This window comes from Cuculus canorus, chromosome 2 (assembly GCF_017976375.1).
Source record: "Cuculus canorus isolate bCucCan1 chromosome 2, bCucCan1.pri, whole genome shotgun sequence".
Classification (NCBI taxonomy): Eukaryota; Metazoa; Chordata; class Aves; order Cuculiformes; family Cuculidae; genus Cuculus; species Cuculus canorus.
The window spans coordinates 156,032,015-156,053,480 of record NC_071402.1 but is presented as its reverse complement, the minus strand read 5'-3'; the positions used below and the strand labels follow the sequence as shown (position 1 = coordinate 156,053,480).

The 21,466-nt window shown below is 44.0% G+C and overlaps 1 protein-coding gene across 3 annotated transcripts in view; it reads left to right on the top strand.

The window, feature by feature from the left end:
* The first annotated feature begins 20,157 nt into the window (after positions 1–20,157).
* The window catches only part of CTDSPL (CTD small phosphatase like), a 90,123-nt gene continuing 88,814 nt past the window's right edge, over positions 20,158–21,466 (top strand). For 2 of the 3 annotated variants that reach the window (XM_009558283.2, XM_009558278.2), the window contains exon 1: positions 20,158–20,618. In XM_009558283.2, coding sequence (XP_009556578.1) covers positions 20,543–20,618 — 76 coding nt within the window. In that variant the 5' untranslated portion in view covers positions 20,158–20,542. The remainder of the gene's footprint in view (positions 20,619–21,466) is intronic. The other variant, XM_009558281.2, reaches the window with a different exon arrangement.

The window sequence follows — 21,466 nt, the reverse complement described above, 5'->3', positions numbered from 1 at the left end:
ATGATGTGTCAAATGATTGTTATTGTTGCCACGGGAATAATAACAAAGGAGAACAGCACCCTGGCAAACTGTTACATGTCAGCAGGGCATCCACCTTCACCCACTTCACCTCAGCTGGAGAAGGGAACTGTGATTCAGAGACACTGAGTGTGTTTAGGAGGTCTTCATGAAAACTCAATGAGTCCTATTTGTGTTGCTAAACCCCAGTGGTGACCGATACCCTTGAGCTCATGAGACACATACTGGGATCTTAATATGGTCAAAAGTCACAAGACAAATGATCAATAGAAAGATAAATTGAGAGGAAAGTTTATGAAGTAGCCCACAGAGCAGATATCTCAACTGCTTCTTAGCTTCCCGCTCTCCATCATGGGAAGGGGGCTGGCCATCTGTTTTAGTTCCAGCATGGATTCTTGATATCAGCCTAAGCACCTTTGCCACTTCCACTCTTTCCTCAATTGAAAGTCTAAATCACACAGTTGCCTTGACACAGGCAAACCCTGAAAGGTCTTCACATAACCTAGAACAGAAGAGAAGATGTACATGAGTCAAAATGTAACTGAACAGCCCTAGGTGGCCCACGCAAGAGACTTGAGTAGAAAATTTGCTTAGAGTTTTCCCTGTGTTTCCTTCACTCTGTATCACTGAGACTCTGACAATCACTGCTGCTAGTAAAGTCTCATCAGTCACTGGTCGACATACCACCACAACACAGAGCTCTCTTCAAAAACCAGTAGGACATGGCTCTGAAGTCACCACAGGTACTCCTAACATGCTGCATTAGTTCTCCCTGAATTTCAGTCATCATTAATGCACACTAATTAGTGCTATTGGGAACTCTTTGAGAAAAGCATGGACTGAGAAACTCTTTAATGCCAAAAAAAAAGCCTAAAATACCTTGGCTTTGCCTAATTTATACTGTATGATAGTATCCAACTTACTGCACAGGGCAAAAACAAATAGTTTCCAATGATATTATCACTTCGTTATAATGGGCTAAATTCAGCCCTGAGGGGTTGTATAAATTCATGGAGTTTGGCTCAACATGTGGGTTCTGAGGATGGTCTATTACGAGCCCATAAGGTATCACACTCTTGCCACTACAGATTGTCTGGGAATAATTCACCTCTTCAGAGACACTGTATTCATTTCCAGCCCTGGCTATGATTGCTTTAAATAGAAGCAGCAAAAAATAGACATCAAACCCCAAAACATTACTTTCAAACTCCAAGTGCCTCTGGCTCTGATTTTGATCTTGCATGCAGTAGGAGCTCAAGTGAGTGGAGAAATTTATTTCTCATTTGTGTCAGTAAAAACGAAAAGAATCCACTATGTTTAACATTGCTTGAGAATGCAGAACATTTAAGCCAGTATCTAAACACTTAGAAAATGTTAACCCTGATTGAGCAAGCCTAACCCTTTCTTCTTTGGATCTTTTCCTATGGATAATCCTCTTTGCATCTTTGGATTTCTGTAACCACATAGTTTCTAGCTTCCCCGCCCATACAGCTAAATCTACCTCCCCAGAAGTCCCTTCTTAGGATCTTCAGAATCAAACTCATCCAGTGTCAGATTTCTAGTTCTGTACAACTCTGTCCTCACCTCCAGAAAGCACCTACAACCATGTTCGCCTACTCAGACCAATACATAAGTGTTGACCTGTAAGATGGGGTGGATAAGGATACTTTCTTGGAATCTGCACCGTTCCCTCCTTTTGCATCTTAGTCTTACCCTGCAGTTTGAACCCGGCCTTCATGACTTTGCTGCTGTTTGTTTGTTTTGAAAAAGGGCACAGCCACAGAGGCTCAAAATATACCCTCAATTCTTGTATCCAAATTCTCCATCATGACCTCTATCTTCCACAAACACTGAAAACCTCCAAAAGAAAAAAGAGCAGAATGCTCCAGAAAGTGCTAAACTGCAATTCAATTGATGTCAGATCTTCCAAACAGTTTTGTCATTTTCAATGTTGATGATTTGTGTAAAAGATCTCGCATATTCCCTCTTCCTCTTACAACTTATCTCAGTTCTTAGGTGAGGAAGTAACCGAGTGAGGATCTCCCCTGAATGCCTCAGTATAGCCAAACAAGTTTCAGCTACACTTCTTCCAGGGGACTAAATTCTGCCAGGGAGCAGTTTATGGTCCAGAGGCCAACCACCACAGTCCAGCTGTGTCCATACTATCAGTTCTTCTGTCTCCAAAAAAGGAGGACCTCATCCAACCTGCCTATGGGGAGAGGTCCCTCATCCATGTGAACTTCCAAACAGTGACTAGAGACTGTTTGAGACAGCTCTATGTGGCCTGGGCCAAAATTTGTGCCAGGGATCATTTTAATAACTGGAAAAAAATAGAAGGAAAATCATAGAATCATAGAATAATTTGATTGGAAAAGACCTTTGAGATCATTGAGTCCAACTGTACCTAGGTGTTAACACTGTTTGTTTCAATATGGTAGATGTACCCTTTAAAACCTTCTGCCATCACCGGAAAAAAGCCTGGATCATTTTTTTCTGGACTACTTGCTTTTAGCTTACAGGCTGATCTTTACCCAGAAATAAAGAAAAAATGTTCACTGTAGATAAAAGCTGTGCTGAAGTGAAGCATATCCACATATTCCCTTCGGGATAAAGCTTACGATTTCATTTCTATGGCTCATAACCTCAGTTCCCCAAACTCGTTGGGAACTTGTTGCAGCCAAAGGTGGGACTTCGGACTGTAAGTACAGACTTGTGTACGTAACTATGTATATTAAGACTTTCAGAGGAGGCTAAAGGACTGTGTTCTCAGCTCCCTTCAAACCCTCAGGCTCTACCTGGTCTTCACTGATATTGAGAGCACCTCCCAGGAGCACCACTCTGTGTTCCAGCAAAGATGAAACGGAGGATAGGTAAGGTATTACGTTTGGTCTTTTACCACCTCCAGACACACTCCATTAATTACTTGGATCACAATGAAATAAAGAGCTGATTAGAAGTTCTCATCTGCTCAGTCATTTGTTAACTCCTGATAAAACTGAGCTTTGTCTTCTTATCTCTCTTTGCCAAATAAAGGGGCCAAGGCCAGCAAGTGAACCTCATCTTTCACACTACTCACCTGATTCAATCAGTCACATATTGAAGTTGATCATTACATTTTCTAGATAACTACTTGGTCTCTATTCTGTGATGTAAAAAATGTTTGGTGCGCTAACCAGCATTTAGTGGGAAGAAGTAGAAAAGACAAATCTCCACTGATATCACATCTTTGTTATCAGTTTCATTGGTGCAAAACGGGCAATAATTTAGTAATGTGTTTGGTCCGTAATCAGCAGGAATAAGTCACCTCTCTAGAATGAAAACACCATCTTTATCCTTACTATACAGACACTATGCCTCATTCTCTATGCATCACTGTAATACAAATATTTCTCAATAAACAAACACCTCCATCATATTTTTTGTCATTATGATTTCTGAAACCTCAAAATGTGAACCTAGTCTGCCCTCAGGGGGGTTTGACCCCACTTACTCCATTATAGCATTCAGGTTAAAGGCCCTTAACTCACAGTTCTTGTCAACTCCCTCTCAAATGCAACCAGTACCAGCTTTACTCTTCTGGCTAACGTATTTGCTCATGTCTGTCAGGTCTCTCATTTGGAAGAGATGGGGACTCCAGAGGAGGCCGTGACGATGATCAGAGGGCTGGAGCACCTCCCATATGAGGACAGGCTGAGAGATTTTGGCTTGTTAAGCCTGGAGAAGGCTCTGGGGTGACCTTCTAGCAGTCTTTCATTACTTAAAGGGGGGCTCTGGGAAAGCTGAGGAGGGGCTCTTTATCAGGGAGTGCAGGGGTAATGATTTTAAGCTGAATGAGGGAAGATTTAAATTAGATATTAGAAAGAAACTCTTTATGGTGAGGCACTGGCACAGGTTGCCCAGAGAAGCTGTTGCTGCCCCATCCCTGGAGGCATCCAAGGCCAGTTTGGATAGGTCTTTGAGTAACTTTATCCAGCGGAAGGTGTCCTGGCCCATGGCAGGGTAGATGGAAATGGATGATCTTTAAGGTCTTTTCCAACGAAAACCATTCTATGATTCTATGGATCTCGGGAACAGATTGACAACTCTAACCTACAGTCTTCAAATTCACAATTCCTAATTAGTCACCCAATCTAAGGGAAAATGGAAACTTTGGAAACTGCCTTTAGAAACTTCACCATCAATTCTGAAAATCTCAACTTTGGACCAATGCCCTCATGGTAGAAAAAGACCTGCATTCATTTGGTAGTAGTGATAAAATTTTGCTCTTGTTTCTAACAGCGTGATTCTGGAAGCAGATTTAGTTAGTCCCTACAACTATTTCCTTTGGCTAGGGGCAGATTTACACATATTATTAACAAATGATGACCTTTCTTCCACCTACTCCAAAGCTTTGGCACCATGTGCATTTATAGCATTATGCATATAGTAAGCAATCACTCTATGAAATAGGAAGGCAAATCCAGAGAGTGCGTTGTGGCCAATACCAAAACAACTGGTTAGTTTAAAAGGTGGCTAATGTTCTATAATACTGAGTTGTTAACAATACGACAAGTGTCTGTTGAGACAATGCTTGTATTTGCTCAGAGGTCAATTATTCACTCATAAATTTCTTGGTTCAATTTCCTTGTAGTTTATTTCCTTTATTGCATATTCTTAATCATCTTCTAATAAGTTGTCCTCCTACAGCTACTAATTATTCTCTATGTTCACCACATAGCCTTTTGTGCCATATAGATTGTGAATATTAATTTCCGTAGAGCAGAGGTTTTTGTTTTAATTAAAGCAACGTTCTTTAGAAATAAATGCAATAACCATCAATTAAATTTAACAAATAAGGAAAAGTCATTAAACAAAAATGCCAGTCAAGTTGCTGAGCTGAAATTCAAAAGATATCTATCATACTTCTGTTGTTCCAAAAGGTTGATTTAATCAATACAGTCCACAGAGTTTCAGTAAGGGAACCATTTACATCCATTACTTGTTATTTTTCTGGAAAAGGCAGTTACCAGCTCTGTACCTGGGGCAATCCATCAGCATCTCAGCTACTCCGGAAAAACATGTACAAAAGGCTTGCTCCAAGAAAGCACTTCTGAGAAATCAACAGAGAAGACATCTCAGACTTTGCACGGTGTCTTCGCTCCTCCATGTGATCAAGATCAGGCACAACGAACCGAGGCATTTGAAATACATCACTGAAAATAGGGGCTCACATTCTCTGGGGAGTCAAAACTATTTACTTCTACAGCAGACAATCAGGTGTCAGTCCTATTTCAATGAGGATCTTCCAAAAAAAAAAAAAAAAAAAGATGCATGAGCCTTTTAAGGTCTGCAAGGGAGTTTTTCTGCATCAACACTTCCCTATTCTGTCATTCCAAGTAGCAGAGAGGGAATGACGTGGTCACCAAGACACTAGAACTAGATTAAAGTAGTCTGATAGGTCTTACAGAATCCATTACATTGGATCTTGTCTTCAAGGGAACAGAGTGAGAAACTTGCAGCTCTGGAATTGGATATCATCAAGCATTTATTTCATACAGCCACCTGTTATATAGGACTGCACGGTTACACGTGATCATTCATACTGTAGTTACACATAACAACAAAAACACCAAATAATAATGTGCATCTTGCCAATTGCACTCTAAATACCTATTTGGCTCTGAGCACGAAAGAAATAGTGACTTCTGCGGTAGAGCAGTCTCTTGGTGCAGTAGCTGGATTGTGTCCTAGAGCTGTCTCATAGATCTGCTTTCCAGAATTGCGGCCAGACACACAGAGCTCCCATTAAAGTAATTGATTGCTCTGTGGTCTTCATACTTCAATATCCCAGGATCCATAGATTACAATACAATATGCTATATTATAATATATAGCAAATAGCATTGAAGTCAGTTGGCACCGGCTAAGTAAAAACCAAACAGAAGATGGATATTTGAGTCCAGAAAGAGGCACAAGGGATATGTTAGAAGCCAGTAGCCAGCTGTGTAGAGTTTAACCTGTCTATGATATTTCTGTGAGGGCTGCAAGCAGAAAATCCCATCCCATTATCTCTCGAGAAGGAAGAAAGATCGTGAAGAGAGAACAGTGAATTATTAAAGGATAGACCAAGTCTGACTGAGAGCTTATTAAAAAGTGAGGAGGATGGGTAAGTGGAGAAACAGCTTGCTAGGCTGGTTCTATTAAACTCTAAGGCCAGATCCTCTGTGTAAATTAGCATAGCACCACTGACTCCGGTTGACTGGTTGACTTCTCTGGCTTTATGGCAGTCTACCAGCTGACATTTTAGCCCATTAACTTGAAGTATTGCATGTTTTCCTGTGAGCTTGGTCTTTGTTTGTTCTGCCCCCCACTCCTTCTTTCTGCCAGAACTGACAAAATTCTTCAGCTGAAACATCTGAGGAATGACATCTCATCAAAGATGGACGTTTCCATGGAAATATCTGTTTCAGATGAAATTTTTTGAGTCTTTCATGGATAAAATATAAATAATTGGTTAGACAAGTTTTCAATAAATCAAAATAGAAACTTTGCTGGAGAAGCTGAAATGTTGTTTGGGTTGCATTTTTCCTCTTTTTTCTCTAATAAAGAACATTGGCCTGAAGAAAAGAAATTACCAAAATGAAAATTTGCTGAAAACTCTCAAAAGTAGACAAAAACATGTATCAGGTTATACCCCCACATATGCCCACACTTACAGCCTTGAGGGCAAATAGAGATGATGAAAAGCTGGTGGTAGTGAATGCAAGGCAGAGGAGGGAGAGGGAGAGATAAGCACTCCTAGCTTCTCCCTAGATTAGGGTCTTTACATTTTCCTCCCTTTTTTCCCTGCTCCTCCCTTCCCACTCATTGCAGCTAGTGCCTCAGACCGTAATATGCTGGAAAAAAAATCCAGAGCAAGCTGCGCCTCCCCTGCACCAGCCGTTGCTGATGGAGAGATCCTCTGACACAAATCGAGAAGGGTTTTTTCTTCATCATTTTCAGCACTGATTTACCATTAGAAATTGAATGACTTTTAATCACATGGAGAAATACATTCCAGGGGTGAAAATACTGTGGTTGTTTCTCAAAATATGATCCCAAGGAAGAAGAACTGGTTATGGAAGTTTATGTCTTGAAAATGATTTTACAAATGAGTATGTAAAACAAAAAGCAGAGTTCTGTTCAAACACATAGAGGAGCCTGACTGCATGGAAGTTGGTACACACATCCCTGAGAATCTCCACTGGGAGTCTTTGCCCAAGAATACTAGAGGGAGTAAGACATGTAGATGTGGTGCTCGGGGCATGGTTTAGTGGTGGGCTTGGCAGTGTTAAATTTACAGCTGGACGATGATCTTACAGGTCTTTTCAACACAAACCATTCTGTGATTCCGTGATCCACGATCCTGGACATATCCTACCACCTTCACATCTGCCGGTAATCTGATGCCCCAAATCAGTGCTGGGGAACCACTCTTGGAGGTCTTCCCCAATACGTGTTGTCACAGCCAAGGCTGTGCTTTACAACACACAGAGAGTATTGAAGAGAAAGATTCAGTTGAATATTTCCAGGGCTTTACCTTAGCACCCAGAAAGCTCTTTATAAATGAAATGTTCCAACTTAATCAAACCCTGGTTCTGGAAATACACTGCCAGCTTCCCTGGCACACTTCAGAATAGTAAAAAATGTAAGAAACCTCCTACGACTGGGGAGGAGAGAGCAAGCTACCAGCTGCCTTGAACATTTGTAGAGGAATACTTCGGGACTGGGCTGCAAATACACCAATATATTCCATCTTCCAGGAGCCAGAAGTATGTTTGGCAATATACAGGAGAGAACTGATGGTGGTGTGAAACCTCAGCTGGGAGGCTGACTGGAGCAGTGCATAATCCTACACATGGAAGAATACAGTCATGATATGTTACTGCTGTGCGTAAGGTCTCATAAAGAATGTGCTATTTGACTTACTTTTGCCACATAAAGAATAAAATATATGTTTAAATCCTTGCTTAGCTGGTAACCAGGATGGATATCCCATCTGATGAAGCTAAGGAAAAGACACGCAGACGCATCATCATTGTCAAAGTGATTTTGCACAGCAAGTGCTAATGTAAAATAAGACAAGAACTACTGGTTTTGGTGGAGGCCAACTCCAGCTTTTCCCGTGAGCTAGTTAGGTCAGCTAGACTAAAAGAAAAATAAATAGCCTGTTAAACCATAAATGCAATTAAAACCGAAGAGACTGCTCTGAGGATCGGTGGTATTCAGTGTGTGAGGGGGTGCCAGCATCTGGCTCTGAATAGTTTTGATTAACAAACTCGAGTCTGAATTGTTGGAGAACTGTTCATTTCGTTAAGCCATTATTCATGGCCTGTGACTGGTCATAAGTAATGTTCTGCATCCTGATGAGAGGATTGAAGCTTACACTGGAATGATGAATGCCTGACAGCAGATAATGAATAGTGTACTTCCCTCACAATTCACAAATGCTCCAGGGTTTCTGAATTGTAAACTACCAGGCCAACTCACTGAGCGAGTACATTGAACTAACATTCCCAAAAGCAGCAGGATTTCAGCTCTTTATGGGGTATAGTTTAATTTCCCTAAATCAAAGCAGTACAGGTCAAGCAGGTGTCCTAGAGCTGTTTGTTGGTTTTGTCCCGAGTCCAGGCAGTCTGCAAATAAAACCCAACCCCTCAGCTTTAGGGAGAGAGCTAGGGGGTTCCATGGGAGGTCAAATCCTAGTTCTCCCCAAAAATGCTATCACTCCGTGACCCAGGCGCTTCCACTTGTCATTGGAGTTGCATGAATACTTGCAAATAATAACCCACACAGTCACATAAATAGCAGCCAATGGAAGCCAAGTAATTCATTTATCAATATAGTGGACAACAGACTGCCTTAATTATTTAACTATTCAGGTAAAACCTAATGGGTAAAGAACTTAAATGGTGCATGGATCTTGCACAGGGCCTTCAGCCAAGGGGAAATTTCACACAAAATGCCAGGCAGATCAAAGTCTTCTTTGCATGCAAATGGAGCAAGATGCGTGCCTGCTACACAGAGCTGTGGGATGACTAGCCAGGGGCAAAGCACTGCAAATGATGCTTGGACCAACATATTATGATACTGTTTTCCAGTTTTATCATAGTCTCTGAACACCAGTTTGGCTTGTACTCAGTAGCATATATCTCCCCAACTGAATGTAATGCAAGGATGCAAGGAAAACATTTCATTTATTGACCCAAGGGAAAGTGAAATGCAGAATAGCTGTCAAGTGAAGCTTGGAGAAAATCATCTGAGAACATAAAAATGCACGTGTTGCAGCTGAACGTTTGATAGACAATCACACGCAGAACACTTTACTGTGATAGACAAGGAAAAAATTGTTCGGCTTGAGATATTTGTACTTAGAGGGCTGATCTTTCAGCCAAACTGAAGCAAAAATTAATTGAATTAACATAGCATATCAGTCTCTGGAGCACTCAACACTCTACAACTGTGTGATGTCTGCCTACATGTCTTCAGCTAACAGGGATTCAATCTATTTGCTCCCATTTTCAGCCACGTCTTTGACAGGAAAGGCACTCATTAAGCTGGTTGCTTGGGACAGGCTTCAAGTTAGGAATGGCTTATGTGAGAATCTTGGTTCAGTAGTATCCTGCTGGGATGGCAGCTTTGAAAATAAACAAGCAGAGGCTTCCCATTGACCCTCTGACACACCATCAGTTACGTTTTTACACTTGGCACCTTCTTGATAAAGGATTGCACTGCTTCTGCATGAGGCAATAGTACACACTCTGTGAGTCCTTCATGTCTGCTCACAGTGCATACCAGGAGGCCACTCAGTGCTTCTGTTTCTGATGGGTGGGTGATAAGACCAGGAAATACAGACTGAGAAACCTCAGTTTCATCCTGGCTATCCTACATAAGTGCACCTTCCTGATGCTCAGGCCATTCCATTATTTGCAGATATTTATCAGAGATCCTGTTTCATGGCCCTTTGACTGGAATACAAATTACACAGTGAAAAGTGTAGGATATTACTCCAAACTGTTTTGGGGATGGTCAGTGTCTCCTGCTTTGGGAGTCACCAGTAACCAGTTTTGCTTAGGGATGTGATTCAGTAGTGGACGGGTACAATTTGGCTTGATCTTAAACATCTTTTCCAACTTAGTGAATCTATGATTGTATGATTCAGTCAGGCAGCAGCACCTCCATAGCTTTGCATATTCAGGAAAGCAAAGTTATGTGGAGCCCCTCGTGTTCACTGGACTCCTTTGCATTAAACAGGCAGCAGAAGGAACAACTTGAGAAAAGAATAATATTATTCCTAAATGCAGTCACAGATCTCCTTTAAACTATCTCTGCTTTTCCAATATCTATTTTAGACTAGACATTAGGAAGAATTTCTTCACCATGAGAGTGTTGAGACACTACAACAGGTTGCCCCAGGGAGGTTGTGGATGCCCCATCCCTGGAGGTGTTCAAGGCCAGGTTGGATGGGACCTTGGGCAGCCTGATCTAGTGGGATGTCCCTGCCCATGGCAGGGGGGTTGGAACTAGATGATCTTTAAGGTCCCTTCCAGCCCTCACTATTCTATGATTCTATGATTCTATGATGTAAAGTTCTTTTCCCCAATAAATCCTGCCAAGTTTCTTTGCAGCTCTCCAGCAACCAAGTGCTGAAGATCATCCTACATTTGAAATGAGCCACCAGGAAATTCCCCAGCGGAAAGCTGCTAGGATTGAAATGCTGAGAGTTGTTAGGAACTTTTATTTAAGGATTTCCTGTTTTCTACCTTTTCTGTGGTCCATTTTCCTTTCCTCTGCCTTACTACATCCTCCATCCACTCCTCACCTCATAGTTTGTTACTGAATTCATACACGCCCAAGGCTCCCTTTCATTACATCTGCAAATACTCTCTCCTCTTTTCCTCAGTTAAGCCTACACACTTGACACTGATTTCTACACTTCCAGCCACGTGGATCAACCCACCAGATGAGAAATGCTCTTTCACATTCTTGACACTTTCATGTTCCACCGGCAGCCATATGAACAGAATTTCAATAAAATTAATCATCAGAATGGAAATTAAGCAGAGCTCCAAAGACTTTAAAGAGGGATTTTTTTTTCATGCTAGCATTTTTTGCGGTAGTCATTCACTGCTAGTTAAGTCTAGTATCAGCCTTGACTAAAGAAGGCATTTCACTTTCCAAAACTAGCCCATAATTAAAAAAGAAGGCCAACAGACTCTCAATGATGATGCAATGATGGGTTCTCAGGTGAACTAGGCATGAGGCCAAAAGCCGAGTTACCATTTATGCAATTTGAAATGAATGGCATAAAATTAGTCACTGACTACTACTTCTCATTGCAATTCTTAATAATTTTGATTTTATTTTTTTCAACAGTCAGCAGGTTTTTCTTCTGAGAAGTCCTTTAAAAAAAAAATTAGATGGCTACTTATCATGATTATCGGTTTGCTCAGATGACAGGATATCATACAAGTCCTTTCATGTTCTTCGCTCCTCCTTTTCTGTTTCTTAATTAGGTCAAATTCTACTGCCTTTATTCATACAATTGCTGTATTCCATAGCTCTCACCAATGATTTCAGTAGTGACTTCTACAATAAATTACACTTCAGTGTGCCAAGATGACCTGAAGTACCTTCCAAGGGAGGTTTCAGGCCTTTGTCATGCCTTTCTTATCCAGTTTCACCATCCACAAAGCCAGGACTTTCTCACGGCTCATCAGCTGGTTCCCTCAGTAGACAATCATCTTCCCATATTTACTGTGCTTAATTGGAAAGTATAACTGCGCCACTACCATGGAATGCATCTACCGTTGCTCTTAGTAATTCAGCAATCCGACCATGTATCCATCAGTGAGAATGGTATTTGTTGTCTTGTTTCAAGGAGGCAAGTTTTATCTGTGACAACGATTGTGTTGGTCATTGCCTTACTGAATCAGGTATTGCAGTACTATTTCCCACATTTGGAGGATAAAACACACACTTTTCAGAATGGGTACCACCAGCTGAAATGAGAATTCAGAACACTTAGAAGCATTTAAAAGTATCAACCTCTAGGACTTATCAAAACATCATGTGCCTATCCTATTTCCCTCCAGTGAAAGTCCAGCCAATTCAGCAGATCGCCTTTAAGCACTGTGAAGATACCCATTGGAGCTGGTGCACAAGGTGGAGCCTCTTCTTAGAAATCAGTTGGAACGTTTGCACATATAAATCATGGAACAAAATCAATTGCATAAGAGTTGTGTCTCTTCCTGAATACCAAGAGCACAAAGTCAAATCCCCAAAAGATAGGAAATGCCAGAGTTAAGATGATCATGACCTAGTCAGAAAGGACAAGCTGCTACACTTGATGCTATATAGCCTCCGGGGAATGTGCAGTAACTGGTTACCCCGGTGCCCTATAAAATCTACTCCCAGGCTTTCCATGGTTGCTATTAATAGGGGTTATAAACAGCCACAGAACCATAAGACGAGATTAGCTGTTATTATATCTGTTTCGCAGATAAACTATCCGACAACCTGTAAAACTGAAATGGAAACCAAGCCTCTACAGCCATATCAGTAGGAATGCTACAGTAGGATACTGAAGAACAGAAGGCTCACAATGGGTGAGCAGAAAAGGGCAAAGCCAAGTTTAATCCCATTCCACTGCTATGCTCAAGTGAAACAAAAGTACAGTCATAGAATTACAGAATCATAGAATGGTTTGGGTTGGAAGGAACTTTAAAGATCATCCAGTTGAACCCCTCCCCCCCACTGGCAGCGACACCTTCCATTGGATCAAGTTGCTCAAAGCCTCATCCAAACTGGCCTTGAACACCACCAAGGATGGGGCATCCATGACTTCTCTGGGAAATCTGTGCCAGTGCCTCTCCACCTTCACAATAAAAAATTTCTTCCTAATAGCTAATCTAAATCTCCCCTCCTTCAGCTTAAAAACCTTATCCCTTCTTCTATCCCTGCACTCCCTGATAAAGAGCCTCTCCCAGCTTTCCTGTAGGCCCCTTGAAATACTGGAAAGCTGCTATAAGGTCTCCCCAGAGCTTTTTCTTCTCTAAGCTAAACAAGACAACACTCTCAGTCTTCCTACTGTTGTTATGTTCCCTCTGTTGTCTCTCAATGACACAGAATTCGCACCTCTCATTACTGACCAAAAAGTTACAGTGTGGTCAAGGTCTAAGGCTGCAGACAGTCAAGCAATTACACTTCTTGAAGTTGCTGTTGCCTTCTAAATAGTTGTTTCTGGCCCTTTGGTATTGCCTCTGTAGTTTGAAACATTCAGATTATTTAGGCTAAAGAATTTAAATAGTTGCCCTGCGTCAGCTGGTTTTCACCACATGGAAGCTTTCTCACAAATGTCTCTGCCAGCTGAATTCTGGTGGCAGCTCTCCTCCAGCTCTAAGTTGTTGATGAGCACCTTAGGGCAAAGAAACTCCTTCAACTTAACCATATGAAACTGAAGATGCAACTGGGACACCCAGTAAACGGGAGACTTTGCCAGCCTTTGAAAAGGTTGGAACAGGATTTGGTTGCTTGCCACAAAAAGCAGGCTCTTTGGCCAAGGCATATCATTTGTGTTAAGGAGGACTGGTTATGTCACTTGTAGGTCAGCAGGTGATGAGCTCTACAGAGCCTTCCACCTGTTGGTTGCCAGTTGAATTCCACTGAGCACCAAAACTATGGGCAGGCCTTTTAATTATATGTTTGCTGCACATTGGGTTGAGTGCTTTTCAGGCATTGTTTGCCACGTGGGTGTCTAGCATCTGGCACAATCACACATTATCTTAGCTATGTTCCTTAATCAAAGTTTCTGGATTAGGAGTCTATAGGAATCTGGGGTTGAACAAAAATTGTTAATGCTAATACAAAACCGTTCACTTATTTTCAGCACTAATTTAACCCAAGCTAAGGTGCCACATTTTCCGTTATCACAACCACAGAGAAAAATCAAAGAGAATAATAAAAACAATGAAGAACACAAAATCTCCGGTGTTATTTTTTCCCAAAAAAACTTTTATCCTTTTATCAGGGATCAAGAAGGGAGACGGTTTTTTCTACGTTTTTTTTCTACGGTTTTTGAAAGCAGGTTTCATGAATCTTTCTTGGCTTGACAGTAATACCGATTCCTTCCAAACAACTCAGCCTGAAACAGACAACTCATAATGTTAAAGTTAGGTGTAGTTACAGTTGACTGAAAAAAGGACTTAGAATGGAAATTGTTATGCAACTGCTACTTTGCAAATTGCTGGCAGATCTGAGGATAATATTAAAAGCAGCCATTTTCTTCTGATTGATTTGGCACTTTCTTAGCCTTCTGTGGAACGACAATAGTGACCTCTAAATGACAGTATCCATGGAGTTTTCTCATTTCTTTGTACATCAACAAAAAGAAATAAATACATTGCATACAAAGGCACAGAATCTTTGAAATTCACAGCATTTGGTGAAACTGAAAATGATCACATGAGTCTTAGTTTAATAAATTCTGATGTGCATATATATTCCAACAGAGAATACGCTATGTTTTACTCTGGTGAGAGCAGAGTCCCTGCACAGTTAATGCTCCACTGTTTTCTCATCAAAATCTCTTATGCCACATCAAATAAGTCATGGCACTGAAATCACAGCTACGTTTTAAGCAGATTGTGTTAACTTTATGAATGCATCATAAAATGGGAAGTCCATAACTCAGTATTGACACTGTTTTACTGTTGCAGTTTACCATCATAATGGCACTATTTAGGAAACAATGAACAAACTGCAGTGAGATAATTAAGGTATAATTTCCATTACTTTGAAGTATACAAAGCAACAAACAGCTGCCAAAACTGATTAATAGCTGAAGTGATGTTAAGACATTTAATCAATCTAATAAACCATTTATTGCAAGTATGTAGCAGCTTACACTAACTATGAAACATTCATCTTACTGATACAAACTGCACTATTTTCTTTTCTTTAGGATGTAATATTGTAAGACCTTGATTGTTCTTCCATTAAAGTCAAGGATAAAATTCCCATTGTGGGCCCAGGGTCAAGCCTTCATTGAACTGATATCAATGAAAATAAATGCTTCCTTGTAATGTAGAACAGCTCTGCTAAAAAACATTTTTTTTCCATGTTATAAAACATCCTATGGCATTGAAAGGGGGACATGTTTTAGTGGCAAGGACAAATGTCAGGGGCCATGATGAAAATCTGCATCTCCTACTGGCTTGTACTGCAGTTTCCTGCAAAGTATTGTTTCATCTGTGCCTCTACATTGTATCATCTGCAACACCGAAATGAAACTGTTCACTTGTTCCATGGGATTATTTAGGATTTAGTTCATGTAGCATATAAAGAAACATAGACAGAAGAAACTGTACACACTTCAGTGTCTCTAAAGTAAAACCAGAAAGGAATTAATTGCTCTTGGTTCTGGTACATCTGTCTTGTAACCAGTATAGCAATTGCAGTGAGGTGGGTGGAGAAGGATGAACATGGCTTAGAGGAAGGGACCTGCTTCCTACGTTACAGCAGTGCTGCCAATGAAAGTGCAGCTGAGCTTCCGAAACTTCCATTCTGCTTCCCACTGTTCTGCACATGGACATTCCTCAGCTCCCTGTGTGCTGCTGGTATCTGGTTTTTCTGCTCTCCACCTTAGACTGGAGGAGTGAGAGAGGCAGCACGACAGCAGCAAAGGTACAAGCACTAGGACAGATATCCCCTCCTGGCATGTTCTCTCACCCTATTCCCACTTTAGGTCTCACCCTAAATAGCAGTTCCTCCTCTAAACTGAAGCAAAAACCAAATTCTTTAATAAGATGAGTAAACAACTAGCTGTTCGACCTGAGTCCTACAGTGTAAACTGCAAAAAGAATCTTACCAACACCTAAAACAAACATAACGCTTTTGTTCGAGGTGAATTATCATATGTGTTGAGCCTTGCAAAATGTGCTCTTCATCAGACAAGATGTTTACATCTCCTCATCTCTGCATAGAAAAGAGGCATTACAGCACAGGTCTTCCTACCACGTTATAATTGCCCTTTCCCTGCAAAGAGGTGGAAGATGGTTTTAGTGCTGGATGACTCTTGAATTTGCTCTGAAGAAACCCTTTTGTCTTAACGCTAGTGGGAAGCTACTTCAGTTTTATCCAAATATAAATATTGATACAGAAACTCATACCAAATAATAACAGAGGTATGAATTTATTGTTTCAGCAAAAGCTTCTATGCAAATTAACCCACAGATAATTAGAAATGCCTCCAGTGCCTGGGTGGGTAAAAGATCAAGCACTTGCTGGATTACAACATAACTCTGCCGTGATAAAGCTTCATAATAGCTTATGAGCAGTAGCTCTCAACCTCTACAGGTAGCAGGACTAATTCCATCAGCCAACATGTACTAACTCCTTTTCATCCATGCCCCATCTAACCCATAAGGGACAGTTTGCAACCGTAAGGCTCTTGTCTTGAGAAGCCAAAGCTAAAGAGCAGGTTGTAACTTGCACAATTGGATGCAGAGCAAGCAGTGGCATCGCACTCATTCCCTGTGCAAGTGTTTGTCATAGGACGGGCAAACCTAAAATTCAAGTCCCAGAAACCTGCAATACTGGTATCTCCGCATATACTGCTGCTTAGGGAGTGTTAGTGCTGTGAGAGAAAACACAGCTACATTTTTGAATGCCCTTTTCTACATTAAACAAACAGAGTGATTTGAAGATTCCCAGTAAAACATTTAAACACATTTCACTCGCAGAGAGTGAAACGAGGCCCCAGTGCTCTAAGTAATTTTCCCTGGAAACTAGATGTGGTGCTACCACAGACTGGGAATTCCTCACGGCTGGACCCGCAGCTTTCCTTTACTGTAAAGCACCACAAAGAGAACAGCTGCTGGCATTAAACACAGTGGTCAGTTCTGCTACTCAGCTTGGCAGCTGAAATGCCGTGGTTTTGCTAGCGTTAAAGCAAAATGTTCAGAGCTACATACATATTTACATATACTAAAAATGCATGCATGGCTCTCTCTCCTAGGGCAAAATAAGATAATTGTAAGCAATATTACCAAAATTTTGTTGCCAGGGTCTATGCCAGCTACAGAAAGATTTTGTCCAATTAGTTAATGGAATTTAAAATTACATCTGTCCTTTTTTTTTGTAGCAGGGTTGCAATGGAGACTTCTTTATACATTAGGTTTTTTGGGGGTTTTCGGGAGAGAAAAGAGGCTGTAAATCCTCATTTGCATTAAATGCACCAACATGCTTTCTTGAAGGCTTTCTCTTTTAATTTGGGGCTCTGAGCAACTTGATCTAGTGGAAGATGTCCCTGCTCACTGCAGGGGGGTTGGACTAGATAAGCTTCATAGAATCATAGAATATTTTGGGTTGGAAGGGACGTTAAAGACCATCCAGTTCCAAAACCCCTGCCATGGGCAGGGACATCTCCCACTAGATCAGGCTGCACAAGGCCCCATCCAACCTGGCCTTGAACACCTCCAGGGATGGGGCAGCCACAACTTCCCTGGGCAACCTGTGCCAGTGCCTCACCACTCTCATGGTGAAGAAATTCCTCCTTATGTCTAGTCTAAATCTGCCCCTCTCCAGTTTACACCGATTGACCCTCGTCCTATCATTACAAGCCTTCACGCATAGTCCCTCTCCTGCTTTCACAAAGCCCCCTTTCAGGTACTGGAAGGTCGCTATAAGGTCTCCTTGGAGGCTTCTCTTCTCCAGGCTGAACAAATGCAACTCTTTCAGCATGTCATTGTACGTGAGGTGCTCCAGCCCTCAGATCATCCTTGTAGCCCTCCTCTGGACCCATTCCAACAGCTCCATATCCTTCTTATGTTGAGGATTCCAGAACTGGACACAATACTCCAGATGAGGTCTCACAAGAGAGGAATAGAGGGGCAGAATTCCTTCCCTCGACCTGCTGGCCACGCTTCTTTTGATGCAGCCCAGGACACGGTTGGTTTCTGGGCTGCGAGTGCACGTTACTGGCTCATATCAAGCTTCTCATCGACCAACACCCCCAAGTCCTTCTCTGCAGGGCAGCTCTCAATCACATCACCCCCATCCTATATCGAAACCGGGGATTGCCCCAACCCAGGTGTAGGACCTCGCACTTGGCCTTGTTGAACCTCATGAGGTTCACACATGATTCCTTCCAGTCCAAACCGTTCTATGATTCTGTGAAGTTAACTCTGGCAGCCCTGTCGGAGCCATCGTCCCGGGTGGTGTCCTGTTTCTTGGCCAACTGGAGGCACTTGAGGAGGGCAGGACGAACAGGGTTGCACACATCAACCCATCTCCTAAGGGATGCTCCCAGCCACCGGCAAAGAGCAGCATGCGGAATTCCTGGAGAGCCAGTCATGTTTTTTCACAGAATCACAGAATCACAGAATCACAGAATCACAGAATCACAAGGTTGGAAAGGACCCATTGGATCATCGAGTCCAACCGCTCCCAACACTCCCTAAACCATGTCCCTAAGTACTTCATCCACCCGTTCCTTAAACACCTCTAGGGAAGGCGACTCGACCACCTCCCTGGGCAGCCTGTTCCAGTACCCAATGACTCTTACTGTGAAGAATTTTTAGTACACTCCAGGAAAAAAAAAAGAGTGTTTTCGCCGAGAGAAGCTTCCAAGGCTGCCCTTGGTACCTTCTAGTTCTGGAGAACACTTTGTGGCCATCTGTAAAAACATTTCACTCCCCATTAAACATGGAGTCGTTCACGTTGGAAAAGACGTTTAAGATCATCGAGTCCAACCGCAAACCTAACGCTGCCATATCTCCTTCCCAGAGGAAAGGAACCAGCCCGCCCAGCCCAGCAATGAAAGAGACATGGACCCCAACCCCTCTTCCGCCACCCCGCGCCTTGCGGCGGGGAGGTGGGGTGTGTTTGACCACGCCCCCTTCCGCGAGGCCACGCCCCCTCCTCGCGGCCCGGAGAAAAGCCCTTTACACGCAACAATGGCCTCCCCCTACCCCCTTCCCGCCATAGCAGGCATCTGGCCACGCCCCTTCGTAGTATGACCATGTCAGCATTGACCACGCCCTCTTCCACACCTTGACCACGCCCCACCCCTTTCTGCCCACGCCCCGTCCCATTCTGACTGCTCCCAGCCAGCCTTGGCCACGCCCCTTCCCACACTGACCGCGCTCCATCCAGCCTTGGCCACGCCACCTTTCCACTGCGACCAAGCTCCATTCAGCGTTGGCCCCGCCCCATCTCATTCTGATGCGCTCCATCTTGTCTTGGCCACGCCCCATCTCATTCTGACGCGCCCCAACAACTTTGGCCACTCCCCTTCCCAGTCTGATTACGCCCCCGCCCCTTGACCACGCCCCCTCCGACGGTGATGGCGCTCCACCCATACTTGGCCACGCCCCCACGCCCGACCACGCCCCTCTCCTGACCACTCCCCCATGCCATCCTGACGCGCTCCAGCCTCATGACCACGCCCCATCGCTCCCTGACCACGCCCCCTCCATGCCCGCGGCCCCGCCCCCTTGTTTACCGCGCGGCGGGCCGGGGCGCTGCCCTCTCCCGCCCCCGTGCTGGCGCGCCCCGCGGCGCGGGGGCGGGACGGGGCGGGGCCGCGCCGGGCGGGCTGACAGGCGGCGAGCGCAGCGGCGGGGTTGTTGCGCAGCGCGGGGGAGCGCGGCTCCGCTTGGCCCCCCCCCCTCCCTTTATCCCCCTCCCTCCCTCCCTTCCTTCCCCGCGCACCGAGCTTCCCTCCTCGCGGCGGCGGCGGCGGGAGGAGGAGGATAAGAAGGAGGAGGAGGGGGCGGCCCGGCGTCGCTCCGCCGAATCTGCAGCCGGGAAGGAGGGGGGAGGGAAGGGGGGAAGGATGAGATAAGCGCGGAGGGCGGCGGAGGCGGGGGGAGCATGTAGGGAGCGGGGGGGGTGGGAGGGGGCTGCACCGGGGGATTCATCGAAGGGGTTGGGGGGGGGGCGCTCGGGTGGATGCGGGGCTCGGTGTGAGCCGAGGGGGGGCAATTCCCCGCCTCGGTAGGCGGAGGATCCGGTAGGATCCCGGGGAGAAGGGGGGGGAAGGCTCCGGTGAGATCCCGGGGAGAAGGCGGGGGAGGGGGGAGGGAAGGCTCCGGTGAGATCCCGGGGAGAAGGGGGGAGGGTGGGGGGCAATTCTCCACCTCGAGAGGCTCCGTTGGGATCCCGGGAAAGGGGCTCTTCCCACCTCGGGAGGTTCCCGTGGGGTTTGGGTGTTCGGGGCTGATCCGCTTTACCGGGAGGGGAAGGGGGGGGGGGGGGCTCGGTTTGCCCCCCCCGTTCCTCGGTGGAGAAGAAGAAGGAGGCGGTGGGAGCGCTCCCTGCGCGGCCCCTGAGCGCGGTGCTTCCCCCCATCGCTCCTGGAGGAGCTGGGGTTGCTCTTCGTTTTGCTTTTCTTTTTAAATATTGATTTTTTTTACAAAAACAAACAAACAAACAACCCCTCCGACCCCGCACACAAGCCTGCCTCTGGGAGGGAAATAGCCAGGTGAAATCTCACTCTGTTTCCATGGACAACCCGTCCATTATCACCCAGGTGACTAACCCCAAAGAGGAGGAGATCCTCTCCTGCACTCAGGATAAAGGTGAGCTGCCGTCTCTCTTTCTCCATGCCTTATTTTTTCTTGCTGGAAATCGCTGCTTAAACATGCACCTAGGAACAACTTCCATTCTTCACCCCGCTGGGAATAGTGGAGAGAGCTTGTGGGGGTTTGGCATTCTTTCTTTGTGGGATGAAGGTAGTTGTGAAGGTCTCTGGAACTGCTTGCTGGATACAGCTGGGAACTTCAGTTACAGTGTTTAAATATCGAGGTAAATCAGCAGTTATTTGAATAAGAAGCTCTTGTTCCTTGAGGGCCAGTGGGGTAACTTTGTAAGGTTGGCCTTTGGCAGCAAGAGGTGCCCGTGATGGATTTGCTGGAGGGCTTTGAAATCCCAGCTGTAAAGATTTTAATTCCCCTTCCACTCCATTTTTTTTTTTTGAAAAAAAAGGGTTTCCTGATTTCTGTCTGTGTTCCTGTATTTCTGCCTGCCTCAGATTTCAGAATCTGTTAATCTTTCAGGTTTGTTGTTCAAAGATTCTTGTGTATCTCTGAAAGAAACATGGGCTGCTTTTAAAAGCAGGCTCTGTTTACTCTGTAGATAAATAGTTGTTGCTTGCATAAGCCATCACACTTGGGTTGCGTTTTACTCCAAAATAAGATTAATCCAGCCTGGCTAAAGGAGCTATTTCTCCTCCAAAGTCTAGATGTTAACAATTGACCTTAACTTCATTTCATTTTGGAAGCTCAGAGGGGTTTGGGGCTGTGAGGGGTTGTGTCCTTGCAGTTGGCAGTGGGAAAGGTATGGATAAGTGGTGGGGTTTGAGTTCTAGGCAGCTATGCGTGCTTGCTTTTGGATTTTGGAAGTTGTTTGGATGTGGAGTTCATGGGTT